At 44.8% G+C, this 14,391-nt stretch overlaps 2 protein-coding genes across 20 annotated transcripts in view; one reads left to right on the plus strand and one right to left on the minus strand.

The window, feature by feature from the left end:
* LOC110262090 (KRAB domain-containing protein 5) overlaps positions 1 to 8,223 on the minus strand; it is a 98,765-nt gene extending 90,542 nt beyond the window's left edge. For 11 of the 18 annotated variants that reach the window (XR_014812469.1, XR_014812472.1, XR_014812471.1 and 8 more), the window contains exons 1-4: positions 8,031 to 8,223; positions 3,773 to 3,832; positions 3,134 to 3,260; positions 2,527 to 2,622 (exon numbers count right to left, since the gene is read on the minus strand). Coding sequence is in view for 8 of the 18 variants with exons in the window: in XM_084972084.1 (XP_084828210.1) it covers positions 2,527 to 2,622; positions 3,134 to 3,260; positions 3,773 to 3,787 (238 nt within the window). In the remaining 10 variants the exon portion in view is untranslated. The remainder of the gene's footprint in view (positions 1 to 2,526; positions 2,623 to 3,133; positions 3,261 to 3,772; positions 3,833 to 8,030) is intronic. The other 7 variants (XR_014812474.1, XR_014812477.1, XR_014812476.1 and 4 more) reach the window with 1 other exon arrangement.
* Positions 8,224 to 8,358: 135 nt separating this feature from the next.
* Positions 8,359 to 14,391, plus strand: part of LOC110262092 (uncharacterized) — a 180,074-nt gene continuing 174,041 nt past the window's right edge. For both annotated transcript variants that reach the window (XR_014812467.1, XM_084972079.1), the window contains exon 1: positions 8,359 to 8,438. The gene's annotated coding sequence lies outside the window, so the exon portion shown is untranslated. The remainder of the gene's footprint in view (positions 8,439 to 14,391) is intronic.

Here is a 14,391-nt window from a genome sequence, read left to right on the forward strand (position 1 = left end):
AAAATATGGATTATAGTTGGTCATCTAAAACTGAACTAAAAATTTGAATGAATAAGGAGTTAATGGAGTTCCTGTCGTGGCACAGTGGTTAACGAATCTGACTAAGAACTATGAGGTTGCAGGTTCGGTCCCTGCCCTTGCACAGTGGGTTAACAATCTGGCGCTGCCATGAGCTGTGGTGTAGGTTGCAGACGCGGCTCAGATCCTGCGATGCTGTGGATCTGGCGTAGGCCGGTGGCTACAGCTCTGAATCGACCCCTAGCCTGGGAACCTCCATACGCCACGAGAGCAGCCCGAGAAATGGCAAAAAGACAAAAAAAAAAAAAAAAAAGAGTTAAATGACAAAGAAAAATTTAAGAAATTTATTACAGATACATCACTGTAACAGATATAAAAATATAAAGGTTGTCATGCCTTCTTTAGAATACAAATAAAACATTCTTTATAAATGTAGGAAGAACATCAAAGTTGTAACATATGCAAAGAATCATATACTAATAAATGTTTGAAATGAAATATACCATGATTCATGACACCTTGAGGGAAATAGAATTTTTTTTTCCTTTTTGGAACACATATGCAATATATGGAAGCTTCTGGGCTAGGGATTGAATCAGAGCTGCAGCTGCTGGCTTAAGTCGCAGCAATATAGATTTAAGCTGCATGTGCAACCTAAACAACAGCTTGTGTCAGTGCCAGAACTTTCACCCACTGGCTGAGACCAGGGAACAAACCCACATCCTCAGGGACACTCCAGAGGGTCCTTTTTCTTTTTTTAGGACCTCACCCATGGCATATGGAAGTTCCCAGGTTAGGGGTCAAATCAGAGTGAGGCCCGGGATCAACCCACAAGTTCATGGATACTAGTCAGATTCGTTTCCCCTGTGCCACAAAGGGAACTCTGTACGTTGGGTTCTTAATGCACTGAGCCACAACAGACACTCCAGAAATAGATTTCCAAAAACAAAAAAAAGAATATTTTCTGCTTCAAGCACTCTTATATTTATGAACCAAACATTTTCATAGATACAGTGTGATGACTAATTATCTGACTGACGTCTAACCAAATATGTGCTATTTGGAATGTGTTTTAGTCGATACTTCACATCTATTATTATGGGTGATTTTGATATAAATCTCATCCAAAAGTGAAAACACAGAACACACTTCTGAGAAGCTTCAGGTTAAAAAGGACACATTTAGAAAAGGATGGTTCTTCAGGAATCAAAGAAGAATGAAGACTTTTAATGACTGTGGGGAAATAATCTGATTCCACTATGCATTAATTTAGTGAAAAATTCTATGAGTAATTAGACATATTCTTATACCACTGATAAGGGGAAAATACACTTAACATGTAGCATGTTAGTTCCTCCCAAAATAAGGATACAATGAAATAAATTTGAGGGTAACATTTAGGAAGGTGCATTATACTTTGACACAGTTACTTAGTCTGAACTTTCTAGGGTCATGGTCCAAGTTTCCATGGGATTGGACATTTAAAAGCAGAAAACATACAGTATCTGTCCCCACTGCTCCTAGAATGTTGGCATCAAATTCCAGTGTTTCCACGACTCTCCTCACTCACTTCTGATTAGGTGAAGAAACAGCATGAAAAACGAGCTCAACAGAGAGTTACTCAGAAATGTGCACAGCCTTTCCTAGGACCCAAAAGCAATGGAAAAAAAGCCAGGTGGGAGTTCCCATCATGGCTCAGAGAAAACGAATCTGACTAGTATCCATGAGGAAATGGATTCCATCCCTAGTCACACTCACTGGGCTAAGGATCTGGTGTTTCCAAGAGCGGTGGTATAGGTCGCGAATGCTGTTAGGATCCCAAATTGCCGTGGATGTGGTGTAGGCAGGCAGCTACAGCTCTGATGCAACCCTTAGCCTGGGAACTTCCATGTGCCACAGGTGCAGCCCTAAAAGAGTCAGAAATGGAAAAAAACAAACAAACAAAAAACAACAAAAACAAAAAAAGCAAGAACAGCCAGAGGGAGAACCCATCGTGGCTCAGTGGTTAATGAATTAGACTAGGAACCATGAGATTGTGGGTTCGATCCCTGGCCTTGCTCAGTGGGTTAAGGATCACAAGTTGCCATGAGCTGTGGTGTAGGTAGCGGATGTGGCTCAGAGCATACATTGCTGTGGCTCTGGCGTAGGCTGGTGGCTACAGCTCTGATTTGACCCCTAGCCTGAGAAGCTCCATATGCCCCAGGAGTGGCCTAGAAACGGCAAAAAGTCAAACAAACAAACAAAAAAAGATAAAGAACAACCAAGACATACAGGTCCTCACAGGTCAAGACCAGGATTCTGGCTCTCCATGTGGATGTGAGAGAGAATCCTCCATGGTGAAGGAAAACACATGGAGGGCTAAGGAACACAAGATTTTGGCAGCAGATGTCGCTCTAAGACAGAGACAGAATAAACCTGTGTTTCTCAAAAATCAGTGCCATTGAAGCACATCTTCCCAAAGCCTATTGTAAGCTTCCTGTGTCATCTCCTTCACCCATGCACACATACCTGGCTGTATGGCTACTGTTTCCATTCCCTTCACATCCCAGGGATCTTTCTTTTGCTCCAACAAGCGAACCAGGTCTGGCTTAGAGATAACATACTCTGTTCATTGGAAAGAAAAACATTCGTTTTCCTAGAGATTCACCAATATCCAATCTAGGATTGGACTCAGGTGCAAGAGATGGCACTGTGGAATGGTAAAACATTCTAGGCAGTAATTTCCCCAGATACTGCCTTTTGAAAGCACATTGCAGACCCTGAGTGACAGGTAAAAATCAGTTCCTCTCTTCCCCATCTAAGGACTACTGAGTCAAAAGTAAAGGGTCCAAATCTGATTTTAAGAGGCCAGCAGAGCTCTTTATACATATGAACTTCCAGAACTGCAAATAATCTAAAGTGAAGGAGGCAGCTTTCCTCAAGGAGGACTTCGGTTACAATGAGGATGCCTCATTATGAAGCCTTTCTACCTGCACCCACCAACTCTCAGTTACTCCTAAAACGGTGGGGTCTGAAAATCTATTGTATGGGCAAGAAAATGGCAGGAGACATTCTGCAAATGCAGGATCCCACACCCAGTGGGAGAAAAGGAATTCTGGAAGGAAGGGGTCCTCACCCAAGGAGACCAGGTGCGTACAGATCTCTAACATCACATCTCTGTACAGGTGCCGTTGACCGAGGTCCAGACATTCCCACTCCTCTGGAGAGAAATCGATGGCCACATCCTCGACTGTCAGAAGTCCCTGAAATGGAAAGGGCACATGCCATGTGCCAAAGCTGAGGTCATTATGTGACTCAAGATGAAAGCAGCAAGTCAAAAGAAATGCTTTGAATGTTTTTAATGTCTTCAAACATTCAATACTATATATTTGAAACAGTAGTATTCTCTACCATATTTCTACCTCCCTTAAAGGGGATGACATGGGAGCCATAAAACTGTTCTAGACATGCCTTCCCATGGTGATGTCTCACCAACGGAATAGTTTCAACCCTTGAAAGGTAATGATTCATCGTGACAATTCATGCTCCACAGAGATCCTGTGCACAGACAATGCTGAAAAGGCTCTGGGGCAGAGTGACAGCCTTTTTAAGAGCTGATCCTGACTACCCTAAGTGCACAAGGAAAAGGTACTTGAGAACATCCTCACCAGGCAAGAATATCAGAAGGAGAGAATTCATGATTCTTACATTCTCAATTCATGGCATTTCAGGAGGAAAAGCAGACACAGATTCCAACCTAGGACAGGACGGTTACCTGAGAAGCTGCCATTTCCTCCTCTTCTTCCTCCAGCTCTGGGTCACTTTCTCATCGGTACTGTGTGGAGGAATCACATCAGCATCTTGAGAACCCACCATCATAGGTAAAAGCTCTCTCCCCTGTGCCCACCACACCCACAAGCTGTAAGACCAAGGCCAACTTTGAAATGTTGAAAAGGCCAAACTCTCCCGCCTTTGTCTCAGAAAAGATTCAGGAACAGTCCCTTCCTTCAAGGAGAACAAAGTGAGATTGTTCCTGCTTGGATACATGTGTTCATCCCCATACAGATGTCCCAACATTCGGCTCACATAGGGTATGGGGGCCGCACTGACTTTTCCCTTCAGAAGCCCTATGGGGCAGACTCTCTTGCCTCTCTTTGGGCTAAAGCTTGCTTGGAACTCCCACAAACACATGCAGGAGCTCACATGCTCACCTCCTTGGCCTCACCTTACAATCCTCTGGAGCTCTTAATGAAACAACACTGATGCTCCCTGAGGAACAACAGACAGCGTCTCTGGGAGCACACATCTGATGCTCTTTCTTAATACTGGTCATGGAATTGCATCAAGGTTGTATGAAGTTTTGTTCTAAGAATTCTTCCAAAATGACCCTGAGTCCTTAGGCCTTTTCTTCCCCTTCCTTCCCAGGGCCACAAGGATTCATAAAAGTTTCTGCTGTGTGACCACCTGTTTGCAGGTAACAGAGCCTCTATCTTCAGAGACCAGGAGCATGAAGCTGTTTCCATCATAGAGCAAATCCTTCTGTTCTTTGTGTGGAACCCAAAAGAGTCAAAGGGATCCTCAGAGAGAACAGGCTGCAGGCATCTCTCACCCTCACTTCACACTCTACGGTGAAGCTTCAGTCACCAACACAGGGTGGCACTGGCAGCAAAACAGCTGCCCAGAGGAGAGGAACACCAGTGAGCCAGAACTAAATCCTCATGGTGGGGTCAGTTAACTTTGGACAAGGGGACAAGGACACACCACAGGGAAGGACAGCCTCCACTGGAAACGGTGCCGGGAATCCTGGCCTCCACCTACCACATGATTTCTCTACTGCACTCAAATCCAACCAAAAACCCAGTTTTCCACATGGAGCCCCTCTTGTATCCCCTGAAGGCAGGCACCCTCAGAACTCAGTCCCACCTAGGAAGCATCTCCCCATATTTCCTCAGTTCTCCTTACATTGTCCTCCCAGGGTCATCTCCATTGTCAGGAAACCCAGCTCCTGTCTGCACAGACAGAGCCCCCTGAGGTCCTGAAGCCAAAACCCCCATGAATCCAAAGATGATGGAGCATTGATAGAAGAGAGGGGGGCTGACAGGTACCACCTAGCACCCAGGGGGATCCAGAGCAGACACAACCTCTCCCAGCTGCCTGCAGAGACCCCTGCCACCGCGAAGCCCCTGTAGGCATCCTGGGTCACAGAAGAAAGCCTGCCAGACCCCACCTCACCTCCCCTCTGTGGAAAGTATAGGCCTCAACCCCTCCTCACAGTCAATGGACACAGCGCCCCCTCCTGGTGGAATGCATGAAAACCTTCCATTTCAGATAGTCACACTGAAATGGAGACAATATCCCACCACTTCTCCAAAACGAGTTAAGGAATGATTCCTTGGCGACCATTGGGTATGAAATGAACACAGGCACAACTATACAACTTACACCCAATTCACTCTCAAGTACTCACAGACACTTTTCAATGCAACCTATTAAAAGTATACATTACAGAAGAAAATCACCCTGAGATTTCAGTGTTCACACACAACACAAAAAGGCAGACCAGAAAAACAAACAAGGAACACTGGGGACTTTACAAAAGTAAAGATTTCTACTTGGTTAGAAGACCTTCATTTAGAAAGCCAAAAGCCAACTATCATTCAACTAGACTGCATACTGCCCCTTCATACACCCACTGCATCCTAGCCTTCCCTCTGCTTCCATCTCAAAGTGCCTTCTCTTTGTCATGTTTGATAGGTTCACATTTATTCACACTTCATGACATACGCAAAAAAAAAAAATTTAAGGGAAATACAAGAGCTTATTCATTCCAGCATTAATGAGTTTTGTCAGTGAGAACAGACAAAACACAAATCGAGAGGTAGCCAAACCTGACAGAACTAGGTCTGCATCCAAGTGGACCACTTAACTAGCTAGATGTCCTTGCCAGATTAACTTCTGGGATTCAGTTCTCAAGAATGGAGGGCACATGTCATAGTACATGGCATTTAACACATTGACAATACAACTTGAGACTATCTCATAAAACCTCAAAAGCTGGAGTGCGCTGGTGGCCTAGGATCTAGCATTGTCACTGCTGTGGCTCAGATCACTGCTATGGTGCAGGTTCCACGCCTGGCCTGCGAGCTTACACATGCCTAAACAAAACAAACAAACAAAAATCCCCTCAAACACTCTTAGGAAAAAAACAACAAAAAAAAAGCACTGATATTTAACCTAAAAGCTGCTGTCTCAGAAAAGCTGCCCAAATCCTCAGTGGCAAGCAAAAGACACTAACTTACACAGTTCTTTCCAAGCCAATCTCCCTACCCACCAATACTACTTGTTATATAAGAGCTAAGGACTAAGGCTTCACTGATTTTCAAACTTCAGTACTTTCAAATGGTTACCTGTGAGTAGGCTAAGGGAAGACGGGGAATGAATGGGACTTGGGGGGAGGTTGAAGTGAGAGGCCAGAGATCAGAGAATGAAAGCTGATGGATGTTTTAAGAGTCTTGCCCTGGGAGTTCCCGTGGTGGCACAGGCGAAACAAATCCAACTGGCAACCATGAGGTTGCAGGTTCAACGAAAGTGCAAGTTCAATCCCTGGCTTTGCTCAGTGGCTTAAGGATCTGGCATTGCTGAGAGCTGTTGTGGAGGTCCCACATGTTGCTCGGTTCTGGCATTGCTGTGGCAGTGGTGGTGAAGGCCAGCACTTGTAGCTCTGATTTGACCCTGAGCCTGGGAACCTCTATATGCCAGGGGTGTGGCCCTAAAAAGCAAAAGAAAGAAAGAAAGAAAGAAAAATAAAAATTTTGCCCTGGATGTCACATTGTGGCTCAGCAGTAACAAACCCAACTAGTATCCATGAGGATGTGGGCTCTCCTTGGGCTCCCTCAGAGGATTAAGGATTAAGCATTGCCAAGAGCTATGATCCAGGGAGAAGAGGCTTGGATCCTGTGTTGTTGCGGCTGCAATGCAGGCCCGAAGCTGAGCTCCAATTTGACTCTAGCCTAGGATATTTCATATACCGCTGGAGTGGCCCTAAAAAGAGGAAAAAAAAAAAAAAAAAAGCCCTGGCCAATTTCACACAGCCAATAAATGCCAGAGCATTTAAAGGAAGAAAAATAATAATACCTTTAAGACTGGATTTTTTTTTTTTTTTTTTTTTTTTTTTTTAAGGCCGCACCTCCAGTACTGGAGGTTCCCAAGCCAGGGGTGGAACAGGAACTGTAGCCACCAACCTATGCCACAGCCAAGCCACACAATGCTGGATCCAAGACACATCTGCAACCAGCACGACAGCTACCCGGGAACCTTAGGAACCTCAAGGCCAGGGATGGAACCGGCATCCTCATGGATACTAGACAGGGTCAGGGACCGCTCAGCCACGATGGTATCTCCGGAATGGATATATTTAAAAGGGATTCTAAAAAGGGCAAAAACACAAAAAAGAAAAAAAAAATGTTTCGGGTGCAGCCCTAAAGAAGCAAAACACAAAAAATAAAAAAACACAATAAAAAGGATTCTAGGACAATGCAAGGAAAGTAACAAAGCGCTCAAGCACTCCAGGTGTTCTTGTGCCCCCTTTTCCCAAGCACACCCTAAAACCATTCTGCCCAACGAGTCAGAACTAGGTCATTAGGTAAACCAACCATGAAGTGCACAGAACCAGCTTGGCAGTCACTGCTTCTGCCCCAATTCAAGTTGCCCACGTCTCTCCCTGTATGAAAGGCATTTTCTAGTATGATTATCTTCCAACTAAAAACCATCTATTGGTCCTTAATTACCTTCAGAAGGTAACTCTCCCACCTCGGCTTGTATCCTAAATACTTGGGAAGTCTGCAGGGCCACATGCCCAGTTTTCATGTTGCCAGTCGACACTGCAGGCCTGGGGACCCCTGGTCTGCGGAAAACAAAGCTGAACAGGCCCGGCAAGGCAGGCAGTGTAGGATCGGCTGGCCAACCTCCTCTCCACCCTTTCCCTACGTGGAACATCATACCCAAACTGTGGGCCACCGGACTATCTCACTCACCTAGTGCCGACCCCCACTCAGGGCCCCACAGGCTGGGGAGACCCAGGGAAATGCCGCGAGGCCCAGGTCAAATGAACCACAGGCCCTTCCTCCCGACAACCGCTCGAATGCAGAGGCACAGCCCGCAGGCCCAGGGGCGGGAACTACGAGGGCCTGAGGGACAAAGAACCCAGCGGAGGTCCCGGGATGCACTGCGAGGTCCTCGCGCAGTGATTGGCAGTTCCCCCTCCAGCCGGAAGTGGGCAGGGCCGGTCTGTGCTCGCTCACGGACAGAGGCGGGGCCGGAAGAGGGCCCGGAGCCGGAGGGTGGGGAGGGGGCGTTCCTGAAGAGGTCGGAACTAAGTAGGCTTCTGAAGAGCATGCAATTCCGGAGCAGCATTATCCTTCATTATTGCTTTGAGTACCTGAGTAAGTTTTGTTTTTTTTTTTTGCTACTTTTTGGGCCGCTCCCGCGGCATATGGAGGTTCCCAGGCTAGGGGTCGAATCGGAGCTGTAGCCACCGGCCTACGCCAGACCCACAGCAAAGCGGGATCAGAGCAGCGTCTGCAACCTACACCACAGCTCACTGCAACGCCGGATCGTTAACCCACTGAGCAAGGGCAGGGACCGAACCCGCAACCTCATGGTTCCTAGTCGGATTCGTTAACCACTGCACCACGACGGGAACTCCAGTAAATTGAGGATCCAACTAAGGTGGGGTGGGGTGGGTGAAGCGTCAACATCACCTCCTGCTTCTCAGGACTTCCACGGTTCAGGGTGAACAGTGCCTGAGGGGCAGTTCTTTGCCCTTAGCAGAGGATCTATTGGCACCTGGGAGCTTGAATGGGTGGACCTGCCCCGCCCTACAGATTTGAGCCCCACCCAGAACTCCCCTGGCTTCAGCCTGAGGAAGTGACAGAGGGTAAAAGGGGTCCAGGAAGCCAGTGAGGAGGCCCTGCAAATGAGAAACTTGGCGCCCTAGGAACCAGGACCTTGGTGTGGCCCTGGGGGAGCAGGCAGGTGCAGGAAGCAGAACAGGTGAAGGCGGCCTTGTGGAGGCGGAATTGACTGGCCAGGAGCTGCTGTGGCAAGATCCTTAAGGCAGAAGTTAGGATGTGGGCTTTATCTATCACTGCAAAGGACATCCAGTGAAGCATTTTTAACCCTTGATGCAGTCTGTCATGTTACATAATATTTGAATTTTGAAAGGGTGACAGGCAAGTGGTGAGATCCTGTTGTATAGTACACATGACTATAGTCAATCGCTTGTGATGGAACATGATGGAGGATAATATGAGAAAATGAATACATGTACATATGTATATATGACTGGGTCACTTTGCGGTACAGCAGAAATTGACAGAACATTGTAAATCAACTACAATTTAAAAATTAAAAACAAAACAAAAGGATGACTGCCTACAGTTCAGGAGATAGTCATTTGGTGCCTTTAAGAGGTCCAAGGAGTTGTGCCTCATGGACAGGCAAATACAGGTGTGAGTGAGAGAATCCTTAGCAGGTAGGTTACAGCTGTGGTTCCTAAACTTTCTGAATTGCTGGTGGCAGGAGCTTCCCTTCTTCTTGTTTGTTCTTGTACTGTGGGGTGAGTGTGTGGTTTTAATTTGTATATATTCCATGGTACAAAATGGGAGTCCCTATCAGAGTTTGGATGTACAAAACTCCTTAAGACAGAAGCCCAATCCCTGTGACCCTGAATCCTGAAGATCAGGGCCTGCTGGGCAGGCTTCAGCTGAATTGAGCAGGATGGAGCCAGCCCACCTGCTGAGTCATTATCTTGCAGTGAATTCTTCCTCTGGACCCATTGCTTTTAAGAATTACTATTGTCTTCCCTACAAGACGACTTCAGAAGGTATCTTGCTTTTGTCCTTACCCCTCCTCTGTAAGAACTGAAAGTGTTCTACATGTATCAGTGATTTAACTTCTGAGGAATGGAATATTTTTTATGTGTGTTGCTCTCTGAGATGCCTTATGGTCTTGAGGTCTGGCTGCTTCAACTTGTTTTAGCACGTTGCTCTTCCTCTCCTTCCCCTTTGTGCATACACGGAAAGACCTGCAATGACACCCACAAACCTTTAGCATGTAGTGTGAAACTTGTATGTGTGGGGACACAGAGACGTGTCTGTGCTCATATAGATATGCATACTTACTATATCTAAGAATGCCTATTTCTGTATCCCACAGAAATGAGATTTAGAGGGAACAAGACTAAACATCCCACTTTGTGTTGTGGATTTGTAAAGCTTAAAAAACAAAAACAAAAAACCCTAAAATATACGGACTTACTTTGCCACCTGGAAAATAACTTTAAAAGGGAAAAAGCTGAGTTTTTTTCTGATATGGTTATCTTCAGAATAGTTAAAATGTTCTGCTTAAATATAATAATAAAAGAAAGAAATTTATTGTATGCAGGTATTTTTCCTCTTTAAAAAAATTAGTAAATAGTACTTTCCAAAGGTGCTTGAAATGAGATGAGAGAAACTTGGGAGGGAATGGATGCAAACTTGTTGAATGGAGTGGGAGTTGTACATACAGAGAAATACAAAGCGTTCTGGTTAAGTAAACTGAAGTGGGGATCTCTATGCTGCCTCCAAGAGGAGATGTTAACAGAACACACAGTGAGGCCAAACAACAAGCATTGCAGTTTGGAGCAGTGAAAGGTTTATTCCAGGGCTAAGCAAGGAGAATGAGTTTCTGGTACTCAAAACCCCCGAACTTCTCAATGGTTTGGGGGAGAAGTTCTTTACAGGTAAAAGATGCGGTGAGGTCTCTAGGGTGGATGACTTTCTTCCCATGGGTTGGTAACAAGCTTGAGAGAAATCTTTTGCTCATCTTGAGGTTACCATCCTCTACATGGGTGGGGACCTTAGTTCCTCCTGAAGAGCTGGAAAACACTCAGTTATGTACAGTCCTTGAGCAGGAACCAGAACCCAGTATTTCTCAAGGCTGCTCTATTGTTTCTTGACTGCAAGGGGTCAAGAAACAAGAGTTTTGGCATTCCCTCTCTTCCCTGATTAGCAAAACCCATTGAGCAGAAGCTTTTCTTCACTTTTTCATTTGCGGGTCACAAACATATTTTTTATTCCATTATAAAATATGTGGCTTCAATAAGGAGTTTATATCTCCTATTGCACCCTAGTGCTTGAGAACACATTTTGGAAGGCACATAGCTTTGTATTCCAACTGTATATACTTAGCTGTGGGATTGTAGATTTCTCTCATTTTCTTCATTCCTGTTTCCTCATCTAGAAATGGGCAGAATGATACTTAATTTCATAAAGTTCTTGGGAAAGCACTTTGCAGAGACAGAACCTCTTCTTTCCTCCCTCCTTCTCTACCTTTTTAACAGGTGTACTTCTTTGTTGTTGTTGCCTTTTTTATTTTTTAGAGCCCACCCCACTGCATAGGAGAGTTCCCAGGCCAGGGGTTGAATCTGAGCTGTAGTTGCCAGCCTACACCACAGCCACAGCAAGCCAGATCAGAGCTACCTCTATGGCCTACCCCAGAGCGTAAGGCCATGCTGGATCGTTAACCCAGTGAGTGAGACGAGGGATCAAACACACATCCTCAGATACTACTTGAGGTTGTTACCTCTGAGCCATGGCAGGAATTCCCTAAAGGTATACTTTCAAAACAAAATTAAACATAAAGAATAAACAAAGAATGAGGCTCAGACACTCTAGGAACACAACTCCAAAAATGTCAATATGAATAACGGTCATTTACAATATCATTACAAAGAAGTATTTAACAGAAAACACTATTTTTAAAAAATCAGATTGCAACTTTAGAACTTTTCTTATTTTTCAAAGCGAATCTTATTAAAATGTTTGTTCCAAATGCTGAAGAATTGGAATTATTTTTGCTTTGGTTTACTTGAAGTATTTGAAATTTTCATGACATGGCTCAGTTTGTGCAAGTTCTATTTAGCTGAGCATAACAGAGTTGTGAAACACAAAACTCTTTGTAGAGTGCACTGGAAAGAAGAAAATGGTGTGCAAACTGACATACTAACACAAACTCACAGGAAACGTTACATTGAAAGTAGAAAAAAATGAGAAATGTCTATATATCAAAATAATCTTTGCTTTTACTTGATACTGAGTTGAAAGCTTTGAAGAATATTATATGGCTGCTTGCATAGCAAGTGCCACAAAATAGTTGATATATGGTATTGTGAGAACTTGCAAAAGAAAAGTGTCATAATCATCTTAAAAGTGTCAAGTCAGGAGATGCTGCAGTTAGTTCTTGTGGATTCTTAGTGTACAATCAGATGACATCATTCTGGAGGACATTGATATGACGTTTCTGCAGAGCAGTTGACAGGGGCCAGAGCCTCCAATTCTTAACCCCACTGTCTCTTGCCAAGACTCCTCAGGATACAATTATATTATTTTATAGTAGGATGAGAATTGATATACTAAAGAATCCATGGAGTTCCTATTGTGGCCCAGCTGAAATGAATCCCACTAGGAACCATGAGGTTGCGGGTTCAATCCCTGGCATTACTCACTTGTGTGTGGTTAAGGATCCGGTGTTGCCATGAGCTGCAGTGTAGGCCACAGACGCAGCTTGGATCTGGCATTGCTGTGGCTCTGGCATAGGCTGGCAGCAACAGCTCCATTAGACCCCTAGCCTGGGAACCTCCATAAGCTGTGGGTGTGGCCCTACACACAAAAAAAGAATCCATGGCTAGAATCCAGTGTTCTCTCCAGGATCACTCTGGCCTCATGGAAGCCCAGGATGGAAGATGGGATATTGATCTGGAGTTTGGGGAGTGAAGGCATGTGGTGAAGGGAGAACAAAGGGTAGAAATAGAGGACAGAGTTCAGGCTATGATGTGTGAAAACAAGGATCTAGTTATTGACAGAACTAGAATTCTTAATTTCTTTCTTTGGCCTCAGGCTCTGACATTGCTCTGCTCACCCTCTATGTATTTAAAAGCTTGCTATTTTGTTCATCATGCATTATTTTGATGTTTCATTTGTTTTCCAAAAATAGCATTAAGGAGTTCCCATGTGGCATGGGGGTCAAGTTTCAGCATTGTCTCTGTAATGGTGATGGTTCAACCACTGGCCGTGGAATTTCCCCAAGCCACAGGTGTAGCCTCCCCTCAAAGAAAAAGGCATTAAAAGTGTTGTGACTTATCTTGATTACTGACATTTTGGGCATAGCCTTTAATGTTGTGCCCACATATTCTAGTACTGACTCAGGGAAGAAGAGTGAAGATGGTGATGGCAATGCAGGTGCCTCATACCCCTGAGAGAAAAGTTATTCTCCTTCCCCTTCTTTTTGAAGTGAATACTTCAAAATTGAAGAGCCTGGAGTCCTTCTTTGTCCTTCTCCTGGACTTAGTTACACCCTAAGCACAATCACCCATAAGCTTAAGATTAGGCACCCTGAGCATAATTGCCTGTGGGTTAAAAATGATTAGCATATGGTTTTTTTCAGGAACTTTCCTAGTCAGTTCTACTCTCTGCTCAACATGCCCTTTTCACAAGTACTGTTATTCTGGGCAATAACCCAGAAGACCACCATCATGATCAGGCTGAGATCAGCTGACTGCAGCTTTGATGACTAGGATTCCCCCAAAGAAAGAAGACTGCGTGTCTGTCCCAATCCTGATTCCTGTCTGAAAACCTCTTTTTCTCCTTTTTACTATAAAACACTTTGCAGTTCTTTCCAAGGGGGTGGGAGAAGGCACAGTCTTTAAGGCATTAGCCTGCTGTGGCCCTCCTTTGCCTGGCAAAGCAATAGAGCTATTTCTCCTTTACCCAAAACTCTGTCTCTGCATTTCAATTTGGCATCAAAGGAACCAAAGCCTTCACTGGTTTCAGAGTTTGGAAAGGCCTGAGCCCAGAAAGAACCAATCACACTTATACCTTTTCCTTGGTCCACTTCACTCTGCCTGCTCCATGGCCTCAAACTGGGGTGACACCATTACTTCTGATGCCCTTCGCCATCTTTTCTTTTTCTTTTTTGGTCATGTTAGGGCCACATCTGTGGGCCACAGCCACAGCAATGCTAGATCTGAGCTATGTCTGTGACCTACACCACAGCTCATGGCAATGCCAGATCCTTAACCCACTGAGATAGGTCAGGGATGGAACCCACATCCTCATAGATGCTAGTCATATTCCTTACTGCTGAGCTATGATGGGAACTCCTGCCCTTCACCATCTTGATTAACTCTATAACATTTCCTTTCCTTTGTGTCCTAAACATGTTAGAAATTGCAAAGGACTTTTATTAGAAAAATAATAAAACCATCACCAAGTCAAAGAGGAGGTAAAGTTCAAAGGACTCATAATTTGACACTCTTGATCTCACCCTTGACCTTGCCAGTGAATCAGATGGGGCTTC

The sequence above is a fragment of the Sus scrofa genome, chromosome 8 (genome assembly GCF_054392235.1).
Source record: "Sus scrofa isolate SSC_HxYL_T2T_F1_AM1 chromosome 8, Sscrofa_HxYL_maternal_Yorkshire_Landrace_v2.0, whole genome shotgun sequence".
Classification (NCBI taxonomy): Eukaryota; Metazoa; Chordata; class Mammalia; order Artiodactyla; family Suidae; genus Sus; species Sus scrofa.